At 45.9% G+C, this 12111-nt stretch overlaps 1 protein-coding gene across 1 annotated transcript in view; it reads right to left on the bottom strand.

Annotated features, from left to right (window-relative positions):
* ADAMTS18 (ADAM metallopeptidase with thrombospondin type 1 motif 18) overlaps positions 1–12111 on the bottom strand; it is a 164883-nt gene that overhangs the window by 85849 nt on the left and 66923 nt on the right. The window contains exon 4 of the mRNA XM_047792836.1: positions 2500–2782. Coding sequence (XP_047648792.1) covers positions 2500–2782 — 283 coding nt within the window. The remainder of the gene's footprint in view (positions 1–2499; positions 2783–12111) is intronic.

Raw genomic sequence — 12111 nt, 5'->3', positions numbered from 1 at the left:
ATTGTATTTTACTGCTAAAAAACTGCAGAAACAGACACTATCTTTTGCTTCGGAATTCATGATAGCGCTCTGTACATTATTTTCTAAACCAAATTTAGAAATACATATCCTGAAGAACTTTGCCCATGTCTCACACCTTGTTTCCTCAATACCAACTTTACTGTAGAACGAAATAAGTGGTCGGTGATGACCCTCTGACCTGACACTGACTTAGTTACTGGGGAAACAGCATAGTCAGGAGTGATACTTAAAATTACATCCAATACTTCATAGTAGATAAGGGGCAGGCACCACTTAACAGAGTGGATACTGGCCACAGTCTTTGAGCAGAGACCTGGACGTTCCCGTTGCGTTAGAGATGATCCCATTAGTTAATGGATAGTGACAGATTCAAGGCTTGCTGGGAAAGAGAGGGACTGGGAAATCTCAAGACAGTAATTATGTCCTACTTATATGGCTATTATAATACCTTAACAACCGGTACAGTCATAATAGAGACGTCAGCACTCCACAGACTGAAGTGAAAAGATCAGCTCCTTTAGAGTTAGACTGAAAACTTTCAGCTGGCCCTTTTGATAAGTGATTCTGAGTTTGTTTCCCCATTGATGAAGGAATCAATAATAGCCAAGCATAAGGTTGCTCTAAAGATTACCTTTTATATCTCATATCAAATATGTATGATGCCCACTATGAATATCACTGCTAGTTTTAATACCACTATTATTGTAAGTCCATGCCAAATAGATGTTCCTTAAAAAGGACATTTCAATAACACCCAAACTCCCCAAACCAATTAAAGTGGCAGAAACTGTCTTGCATTATTGCTCCTGATCAATATCTCGGGGATACCAGTTCTGCTTCTCCATGGATAACACCTGGCTGCTGGTCCAACTATAGAGTCATGTGTTCCTCAAGGCACCTGAGACTGAAATGGGGCTGGTGCCACTGAAGGAACTGAATTTTTAATTTAATTTTTACTAATTTTATTTTACATTTAAAAAGTAATACTTGATTCAGTTACTAAAGTATGTTTGTTACAATTTGGGTGTGTAAGTCTACTTTTCTTTTTCTTTTTTTGGCTGCCCTGAGGCACATGGAGTTCCTGGGCCAGGGAGCAGATCCCAAGTCTGCAGTCGCAACCTAAGTCGTAACTACAGCAATGCTGGATCTTTTAACCCACTGTGCCAGGCCAGGGACAGAACCTGTGTCTTGGTGATGCAGAGACACCATTGATCCCATTGTGCCACAGTGGGAACTCCTGTCTACCTTTCAATTTTATTTTCATTTATTTATTTAAATTTTATTTATTTAGATTTAAAGTAATTTTTTTTTTTTTTTGGTCTTTCTAGGGCCTCATCCACGGTATGTGGAGGTTCCCAGGCTAGGGGTCAAATTGGAGCTGTCCGAGCTGCATCTGCGACCTACACCACAGCTCACAGAAACACTGGATCCTTAACCCACTGACCAAGGCCAGGGATTGAACTTGCATCCTCATGGATGCTAGTCAGATTCGTTTCTGCTGAGCCACGACAGGAACTCCTACCTTTCAATTTTAAATTTTACAAAATCTAGATACAGATTAGTATCTGTTTCTTTTTCTTCTTTCTTTCTTTCTCTGGCCACACCCATGGCATGCAGAAGTCCCTGGGCCAGGGATTGAACCTGTGCCACAGCAGCAACCTGAGCCACTGCAATGACAATGCCAGGTCCTTAACCCACTGAACCACAAGGAAACTCCCCAGATTTAAGTATTTTTATGAGAAGTCGTTGGATTTGAAACCCTTCTCTATGTGTAAAAAAATCGATTTCCAAAATGTAATATGAAAAGAGAATATAAAATACTTCCTTTTAATTTCTTTCTTTTTATTTCTTTTTTATATTGATGATATGTTGAGATGACATTATATATATTGGGTTAAATATATATTATTAATATAAATGTACTTATTTAAAATTTTATAATGCAGCTATTAGAAAATCTAAAATTACATTTGGGGCTGGTGTTCTGCTTCTAGTGGGCCCTGCTGGTCTGGAAATGAGGAAGGTTGTGCTTGGCTCACAAACCATGTCCAAGTCCTTGTGGTTCACTGCCACCTCCACGCAGGTGCCAATGTCCTGGTCACCTGGGAAGACGTTCTGCCAAGTTCTCGAAAGGAATGCCCAACCACCCCTGGGAATTCATCTCTGATTTCCTGCATCATTTGGAAGACTGTGTACTTTTCTCATGGCCACAGAAATTAAAATAATATTGGGACTTTTGACCAAAACGTAGACGATGTTAAGGGGGGGGGGTGGAATCTTTCCTGTTTAACACAGAAAAAATGATCACCCCGTTTTGGCCTGAGAAGGATGATGACGGGTCTATCTTCAAGGCTAATTTCAGTGGGGGCTTAGTGGAGCCCCACGTTAACCTGTAAAGTCAGCACACCCAGCGGCACTTGAGAAAATGTGTTGAGGGCCCAGAGAGGCACAGGACAAGAAAAAAGTTTCCTTACATACATTTCTTGCGTCGTCCACAAAAATGCTGCTTTTGCAACCTTCCAGGTTGATGCGCTCCTTCTGGCCCCCAAGATGGATGGGGAGTGTGACTTGGGGGGTGTCCAGCATCGTTCCGGCTGGAGCTCAGGTAGCCATGGCAACGCTGGACCTCCTCCTCAGCCGTCCTTTTGTACAGCACGTGAGGATGGTGGCCGGCGGGGGAGCTGTAGTTGTGTTCCCGGGCCAGGAGCTGAGGTAATGGTGAGATGAGGAATTCATTTTTTCGTGTCCTTATTAGACCTGACTAAAAAGCCAAACACAAAGGAGACATTAATGATTCCATGCATCCTCTCTTTGATGGGCTGATTTGCAGCAATCGCGTTTCGGCTACAGGCCGTGTGCAGGCCCTGTGCTGAATGCTTGGCGTGGATCGTGTCATTTTATCTGCACCACTAGCAGGTGCAAATATTATCATCCCATTTTACAGATGAGAAAACCAAGGCTAAGCTAGTAAGTAGGACAGGTAGTATGGGCATCCGGAATTCTCTACCTTCAGAGGCAGTGCTTGCTGTTGACTACTATTTCGGGCTGCCAGTCTTGATGTTGGGACTGAAAGGCTGAGCCAAGTGACATTCTGGGGGTCACCATGTGGAGGACACAGCAGACACCATGGTAAACACTGGATAGGGTGAAGAATTTAAAGCCAGCTGCACCCTCAAAGAGCTTATAGTGTAGGCAGTAGACGAAAGACATTCCATCTTGATTTCATAAGTTCTGAAGGAAAGAACTGGCAAGGATGGCAGAGTGGGTGATGATTGGTTATCTACAATCAAGGGCCTGGGGAATCCTATGGCAGCACCATGACGAAGAGACATAGGTGCTAAGTGGGGAAGAAAGAGGAGACTGGGGTCAGCCTATCCAAGTGCAATGTCGCTTTCCAAGTTCAGGGCCCAATATGTCTACCTTTGTACTTGATATTTGTTTCCTTTTCTCTCTTCTTTCCTACCTTTTTGTTTGTTTGTTTGTTTGTTTTTTAGGGCCCCACCTGAGGTATGTGAAAGTTTCCAGGCTAGGGGCTGAATCAGAGCTATGCTATGTGCTCTCGCTTCTCTGCATTTGGCCCAGAATTTCCCTGATATCCAGGCCCTGCTGCACAAAGTGTGGTCTGTGGACCAGCAGCTTTGGCTAGAAATGCAGACTCTCCCCAGATCAGGTGACTCAGAATCTGCAGTTTAAGTGGATCCCTGAGTGATCTGTCTGCCCATTAACATTTCCGAAGCACGGACATAGGCCAACGATTCTTTTTTTCAGCCAAGGGGTACAGCCGCTGGTTGTGAGATCTCAGGACCAAACCAGGGTTTGAACCCGGGCCACAGTTGTGAAATCACCAAGTCTGAAACTCTAGGCCACCAGGGAACTCCTCTTTTTTTTTTCCTTTTTTCTTTTTTCCAGAAATTCTTAACCTTTGCTGAACATAGGAATAGCTGCAGATCTTAAACACACACAGTCAGTCACTCCCAGGCAGAATCTCATACCATCAAAAACCAAATCTCCTGCAACTGATGCATCAGAATTTTCTGTAACCACCCGAAAGAGTCTTCCGACGTCCATGCAGGTTTGTGAGCTGGTGCTCTAGGCCTCACCTTCCTCAGGTGCAACACAGGGAGAATGCTTCCTGCCCTGACCACCTTACGAGGGGAGCTCAAGTAACTCTTGTGGAGCCCTTCCACGCTCTTGATTCCAGCAGTTCAGATGATGGACAGTGAGGGGTGATTGAACCCACCCACATTCACTGTGCACCAGTGAGGTGCCAGGCACTCAGGGAAGCGTGAGCACACACCTGGGCAGGAAATACACACATACAGCATGTGGGTTACTGGGGAGCCAGGCACACACACAGTCAAGCATGCAAGGGGGTGGCGGAGCCAGGGCAAGTTACCAGGGGAGCAAAAGACCTTAGCACCTAACCCACCTGGGGCACCAGACGGGCTGTCCCCAGACCCTATTTTAATTCCATGTCACAATTCAGTGTCTCACTCCTACAAGGAATTCCAGAATGTGTGACTTGGTCTTGGTTTTCCTTCCATTTCAGGACGTCTGCTGCCTTCTTCAAAACTGTCTTTTGTTGGGAATTCCCATCGTGGCTCAGTGGAAAAGAATCCAACTAGTACCCATGAGGATGCGGGTTCAACCCTTGGCCTGGTGCAGTGGGTCAGGGGATCCAGCGTTGCCATAAGCTGTGGTGAGGTCACAGATGGGGTTCAGATCCTGCATTGCTGTGGCTGTGGGTAGGCCAGCAGTTGTAGCTCCGATTCGACCCCTAGCCTGGGAACTTCCATATGCCACAGGTGTAGCCCTAAAAAGCAAAACAAACAGACAAACAAAAACTGCCTTTTGTCTGGAGAACCAGCGTGATATGAGAACGCAGACAGAAAGCAAGATGCTTTCCTTCCTTCAGCAAACACACCGAGAACATCTAATTCATAGCCCTGTTCTAGGTGGTGGAAGAAAGAAAGAGGCATCAAGTAATGGAACAGTTCACACACATGCCCTCAGGGAGATGATGGGAGAATCAACTGGCAACGAAACCTTAAAGAAGTAAAATCTTAGGACCCTGGAAGCCCTGGCTCCTGTGTCTTCAGGCTGCAGCTCAGAATGTCCTGCCTTCGCTGCCCAGCCCAGTGCCAGGCTGGCAGACACTTTCATCCATTATTAGGATGCTTCTCTGGAATCTTCCAAAGCCCCCCTCCTCTTCAGTATGGGCTCCCCACATAAGCCAGTGTCCCCAGCCAGCCAACATAACCCAGCTCACTTCAGGCACCCTGCCATTCATCTCAAATCCGAATCCCTTTTCCAGCCGACAGATCCCTCCAGGTAACCTGCTCCCTTTGGAGCCTGGCAGCTTCGCTTTATCTGTCACATCTGCTTCACACTGTTTTGAAAGGATCCTTCTTTCAGTTCCCAAATGGAGCAAATTCTTGCACTGGAAGAGGAGCAGAATTCACCACCTCAAAATACACCTCTTTGGCATACGGATTATCATGAGCTGGTTATTTTCAAGAAACAGTAGGAAAAGAAAGAAAGAAAGAAAGAAACAGCAGACACGGAGCAGCGCTGAAACTGAAGTTCCCCCTTTTGGAAAAGCATTTCCTTTTATAAGGGAAATCTCCGTTTCTCAGGGAACCTCCCTCTTCCTACCAGGAAGGAGAGGTTGACTAAAACTCTAGAAATTCTTTTCAACTGAGAAGGGTCCCCCTTAAATCTGAGTAACAATCATACCCTTGTTTATTGGCCTTTGCCTGAGAGGCTCCCAGAACTGCCCCACCCCAACCCTTTCTTTTGTTTTTAGGTAGAGATGGTATTTAAGGGGGGGACGGCTTGAGCCTTTGTGGGGAGTTGTTCAGTTTTCCTGGGTTTTGCCCACGTACACAGGGCAAATTGAAGGTCTGTTTTCTCCTGTGAATCTCTTCTTTGTTAAGTGGGGGGTGGTCTCTGCCAAGAACCTAGAGGAGGAAAGGGAAAATTCTTTTTCCTTGCCTACACACCTGACACACTCATGCCTGAGTGTGCATGTACCTTTTCTTTCACCCACCATCTGCTGTCCCCACAGACTTGTGGGACTTCAAGGCCTCTTCAAGGAGACAGAACTCAAAGCCTCTGGCCAATACAAGAATGACTGAACCCTTATCATCGTCCCACCTGTCACACTGTACTGCTTCCTCCCCCATCTTGAGCAACCTGGCTACTCCTTCCTGTCCCCTAGTTGGAAAGGTAAATAGCTCACTCCTCACCCACCTCTCTAGGGGCCTTCTGTGCCCCCAACCAAGCAGCAAGTGCATCACACACCCTTCCTTTCCCCAACCAATTAGCAAGTTAGCTGGTGTATCCTGAGCCCTCTCCTCTCTTCCCCTGGGCTATAAACGCAGACACAACTGCACAGGTTCTGGGTTGGGTCTCCCTATGAGCAGGAAGTCAGCCCACTGTGTTAATAGCATTTCTGTCCTCAATAAACTTGTCTTTTCTTTACCCTGCTCTGAATCTGGAAAATCACTTTTCTTTTTTTCTTTTTCTTTTTAGGGCTGCACCCGTGGCACATGGAAGCCCCCACATTAAGGGTCACATTGGAGCTGTAGCCTCTGGCCTACACCACAGCCACAGCAATGCCGGATCCGAGCTGTGTCTGCGACCTATACCACAGCTCACGGCAGTGCGGGATCCCTAACCCACTGATCGAGGCCAGGGATCAAATCGAACCCGAGTCCTCACGGATCCTAGTCCCATTCATTACTGCTGAGCCACGATGGGAACTCCTGGAAAATTCTTTTTCTAACCTGCGGCCACGGATCATGACAAAACTCACTTGCGTGGCTTTCTGGTGCTCTTTGCTTTGTCTCGGGGGAAACATCCCCTCCTCAGAGAGACGGTACTTAGGACCGTGTTGAAAATGGCCTTCTCCCACTCCCAGGTCTTTCAGGCTGCAGTTTATTGGCTGCCTGTCCATCTTCAGAAAAGGAAATTCACACGTCATCAACCAATAAACATCGCACTGGGAGCCTACAGATATCTGTAGAATAAGTGAACCGAAGAACCTCAGGGTGGAGGGGAGGCAGGGGGCATCCTGGCAGCGCCCCCTCCCTTTCCAGCTGGGGAAACCTGACCTGGGGAGTGACGTGTTCACATTCATACAAACCATGAACTCTATGGTACAGATTTTATTAGCAGATATGTTAGGAGGTTCCCTGGAGAACGAGAATCAGGAATGGCATTCCTTTTTTTTTTTTTTTTTGTCTTTTTGCTATTTCTTTGGGCCGCCCCCGCGGCATATGGAGGTTCCCAGGCTAGGGGTCTAATCGGAGCTGCAGCCACCGGCCTACGCCAGAGCCACAGCAACGCGGGATCCGAGCCGTGTCTGCAACCTATACCACAGCTCACGGCAATGCCGGATCCTTAACCCACTGAGCAAGGGCAGGGACCGAACCCACAACCTCATGGTTCCTAGTCGGATTCGTTAACCTCTGCACCACGACGGGAACTCCAGGAATGGCGTTCTTGACACAAGCGAGAAACCATTTCGGCTGAAGCCACTCTCAGGTCTAAGCCTGGCTACCATGTCCTTGAACAGGTCTCCGCCATCAATGATCTTCGGGAAGAGAGTTCCGCAGGAACAGAGAAAAGGCTGTGCACTGATAAAGCAGACTCCTGGTTCCTCCTCAAGGGATATTCGTAACAGTACACCTTTGAGCTCTGCAGGAACTAAGGCCCCACCCAGGTGGGGGATGGAATGATGACGTTGACCCTAATGACTTGGATCAACTGAACTTGAACTCGGTCCACCTTGGCCATAAGTCTATGCTGACTTCTCCTCTGCTCAAGCCCCTTCATGAACGTGCATGTATCCTTAGCTTAAACCTCCCGAAATTTTGCTGTTCACGAGACAGTGCTTGGGAAAGATCCCAGGTGTTCTCCTTACTTGCTCCAAGTAATAAAGCCTTTCTTCTCCCCCATCCTTGGCTTGGTTGTGTCAACTGGCTCAACACCCACCAAGATGCAAACCCAGTTTTCAGTAACAGTGTAAAGCCAGGAGCAGTCTCCGTAATACCTTATTTATACCTCGGGGCCACCCTGTGAGGGAATCTCAGCTGGGAGCCCAGGTAGAACTCAGCACCCCCACCCCTTGCCCACATGGGGGCCCTGCCATCTAAGCTCAGGCCTCCCAGCACCCTCACCTCTCCAAGCTGCATGAAGACAAAGGACCCTATTTAGAGTCCCCAAGACCCAGAAGGAACAGTAAAACAGTGAATTATCTATGAAAGCCCTCCGGCCTTACTAACTTCCTAACTTGGTTAAACTAATATCAAAGGCTTAAGACACTGAGGTGCCTTAACTGGACTAACCGGTTGGGAAGCTTTCTCTCCTCTCCTGTTTCTTGAGAACGGTAAGGCAACACAAAAGCAGAGTGACAATTTCTGCACTCAGAAAGCCGTAAAAAAAAAAATTGGCGTCCTATATCAGGACAACCACACTGGGCCCACACAGCCCAGTTTTTCAGTGTAGGGCGACAAGGACAAAAATTCAGAAGAATTCTTTGTAGCAATGAAAGGATTTTTGCCAGGCTGGATATTAAGGAAGAAAACACTTCTTGGGGGGGGGGGGGTGGAGTGTGTGTGTGGGGGGTTCGTTTGATGGAAAACAATGGAGTCTAAGGAAATAAATACATTTTATGGTTTAAAAATATAAACCCAGTACCTCCACAAGGAGCCATCTGTCTAACTGTAGGATGTGTGAAGCGTTTTGAGTGACTAAACATGTGTGATATTCTGACACAATGTGGCAAGGAAGACCCATCTGCCAGTGGCTTCCAATTAAATCGGGGGAAGCAGGGACTTAACAAGTTAAGATCACTAATGGGTGAAATAGTCCTTTGTGTCAAGTTGGGAGGTAAAAAGCAGGGTTCTCTGAGGGAGAATAATAACTGGGAAGGGGTGATGCTGGCCAGGCAGAGGAGGTGGCGGAGACCTGGGAGGCCCCCTCGGCGGGGGCTGGAGCCTGAGGGAACCCTTAGTTGTCCCTAGGCTAGAAAGACACGAAAGGCCCCAGGTCCAGGTCCGTGGAGATAGGTATGTGATAAGCTGAGAGTTCACCCCAACTTCCCACCCAAGGGGCCCGCCTTTCCTTTGGAAGACTAAGGGAGCCAGAGAGAAAGGGCTAGCAGCGCCCCCTTCTGGACAGAATACTGTTCCCACACGTTCCCTCTTCTCAATCCATACGGCTCAATTTTTTCTCATTTCAGATTTTATCCTCTCCTTCCCCTCCCTCCCTCTCCTTCCCTGGCTGCTCCCCGGGCATATGGAAGTCCCTGGGCCAGGGACCGAATCTGAGCCACAGCTGTGAACTGTGCCACAGCTGCGGCAATGCCAGCTCCTTAACCTGCTGCCCTGGGCTGGGGACTAAATCCGCAGCAACCTGAATCCACAGCAACCTGAGCAGCTGCAGTCAGATTCTTAACTCACTGTGCCACGGTGGGAACGCCTCTTCCAGTTTTAAAGACCTAGAAAGTCAGTCCCATAGGTGAGTTGCTACGTTTAAAGATGCAATGGATACGGAGTCCCCGCCTGGCTCAGCAGGTTAAGGATCCAGTGTGGTCTGTAGTGTAGCTGTGGTTTAAACCTGACGGGGAAAAAAAAAAAAATGCAATGGCTACTGACCAAGAGTCAATACTCTAGTAAGATCAGATTTTTACCAGTTTACACTTTAAAACAGGGGATACTGTAAGAGAGAATAAGTTTTACTTGTTAGCAGTCATTTCCTATTTTATATTTCAAAGGCCAAAAGCTTTCTCAAAGGACACATCAGATATACAGCCTACTCTCAGGATTTTTCCTCTATTTCCATTTAAAATACTCTCTCTAGCGGTCATATGTGAACTCTGTCAAAGTTTAGATTTAACAGAAAAGGGGAGACCAGATTCCAGAATTAGGTGATGAATTCGGTGGTGGTATGAAGACACACCTTTTGCCTATGGAGGGTCCCAGGCTAGGGATCGAATCAGAGCTGCAGCTGCCGGCCTACACCACAGCCACAGCAATGCAGGATCCAAGCTGCGTCTGTGACCTGCAATGCTGGGTCGTTAACCTACTTAGTGGGGCCAGGAATCAAACCCCTAGAAGGAGGATGTTTTAGGATTTTGTGAAGAAGTAAAAAATATTATTAAGATAAAATAGAATGGTACCATAACAATGAATTAAGGGAACCCTTCAATATAAAAATGAAAGAGTTGAGAGGTAAAATTTAAGTTCTGCTGCTTAGTAGCTGGGCATAGGTATCCTGAACTTCTCTTTGCTTTCCCCCTTCCTCCCCCTGTCTATGAAATGGGAATAAGAGTATCCCTAAGTTGGGGTTTCTCATTGATTAAATAAGTGAACATTTATCAGGCGCTGCAGTAATCTGTGAACTGCTCAGTACACGTTAACATAAAAACTAGAGCCATCTCTGTATGTGGATGAGCATGAGGTCCTACAGTACCACACAGGGACCTATATCCATCTCTTGGGATAGAATATGATGGAAGAGAGTGGGAGAAAAAGAACATATTTATATGTATGACTGGGTCAGTATGCTGTACAGCAGAAACTGACACAACACTCTAAATCGACCCTACTTTAATAAAAATAAAACAAACATAAATAAATAAAATTAAAAAAAAATTCGAGCTATGATGACTTTTAAAAGGAAAATTAAGGACTTGGAAGTATATTTAAATTAAAAAAACAGTGCCAGGTGAAAATACGTGGAAGCATTTCTGGTCCAACGATCAGAGACGAGACAAAATCTGACGATATTATTTGTCAGACACTAACTGCATCCTCAGTTCTCTGGAGAGTCCCTAATGATAAGAAATCGAAACAGAATTTTTTGCCATCTGCATTGACACATGCGGAGATGATTTAACAGACAAGCGGGACAGGCCCTCACATGTGGACACACGCTTTGAAAAAATAATGAATGTTCACGATTCCCTATTACAGTCAAAGGGTGGGAAAAATCTCACATCCTTTGGGAGAAAAAAACCAAAAATAGGTTTATCCACAAAAATCTAGCATTTCGTGCAAATCAAAACTACCATGAGATATCACCTCACACCAGTCAGAATGGCCATCATTAATAAATCCACAAATAACAAGTGCTGGAGGGGCTGTGGAGAAAAGGGAACCCTCCTGCACTGTTGGTGGGAATGTAAACTGGTACAGCCACTATGGAGAACAGTTTGGAGATACCTTAGAAATCTATACATAGAACTACCATATGACCCCGCAATCCCACTCTTGGGCATCTATCCGGACAAAACTCTACTTAAAAGAGACACGTGCACCCGCATGTTCATTGCAGCACTAGTCACCATAGCCAGGACATGGAAACAACCCAAATGTCCATCGACAGAGGATTGGATTCGGAAGGTGTGGTATATATACACAATGGAATACTACTCAGCCATAAAAAAGAATGACATCATGCCATTTGCAGCAACATGGATGGAGCTAGAGAATCTCATACTGAGTGAAATGAGCCAGAAAGACAAAGACAAATACCATATGATATCACTTATAACTGGAATCTAATATCCAGCACAAATGAACATCTCCTCAGAAAAGAAAATCATGGACTTGGAGAAGAGACTTGTGGCTGCCTGATGGGAGGGGGAGGGAGTGGGAGGGATCGGGAGCTTGGGCTTATCAGACACAATTTAGAATAGATTTACAAGGAGATCCTGCTGAATAGCATTGAGAACTTTGTCTAGATACTCATGTTGCAACAGAAGAAAGGGTGGGGGAAAAATATAATTGTAATGTATACATGCAAGGATAACCTGACCCCCTTGCTGTACAGTGGGGAAAAAAAAAAAAGTGAAAATACACTTGATATCAAACCTAAAAAAAAAAAATGATGTGAAAAAGAAAAAAAAAATCTAGCATTTCTCATCCATTCATTGATATCAATACAATCATCTCAGTGGGACTTACAAAGCAATTGATTTTTTTTTATTTTTAATTTTTTTGTGTATGTTTTTAGGGCTGCACCCATGGCATATGGAGATTCCCAGGCTAAGGGTCGAATTGGAGTTGTAGCCACCAGCCT

Source organism: Phacochoerus africanus, chromosome 8 (genome assembly GCF_016906955.1).
Source record: "Phacochoerus africanus isolate WHEZ1 chromosome 8, ROS_Pafr_v1, whole genome shotgun sequence".
Classification (NCBI taxonomy): domain Eukaryota; kingdom Metazoa; phylum Chordata; class Mammalia; order Artiodactyla; family Suidae; genus Phacochoerus; species Phacochoerus africanus.
The sequence above is the reverse complement of the archived record's forward strand: the minus strand, read 5'-3'. Positions and strand labels throughout refer to the sequence as shown.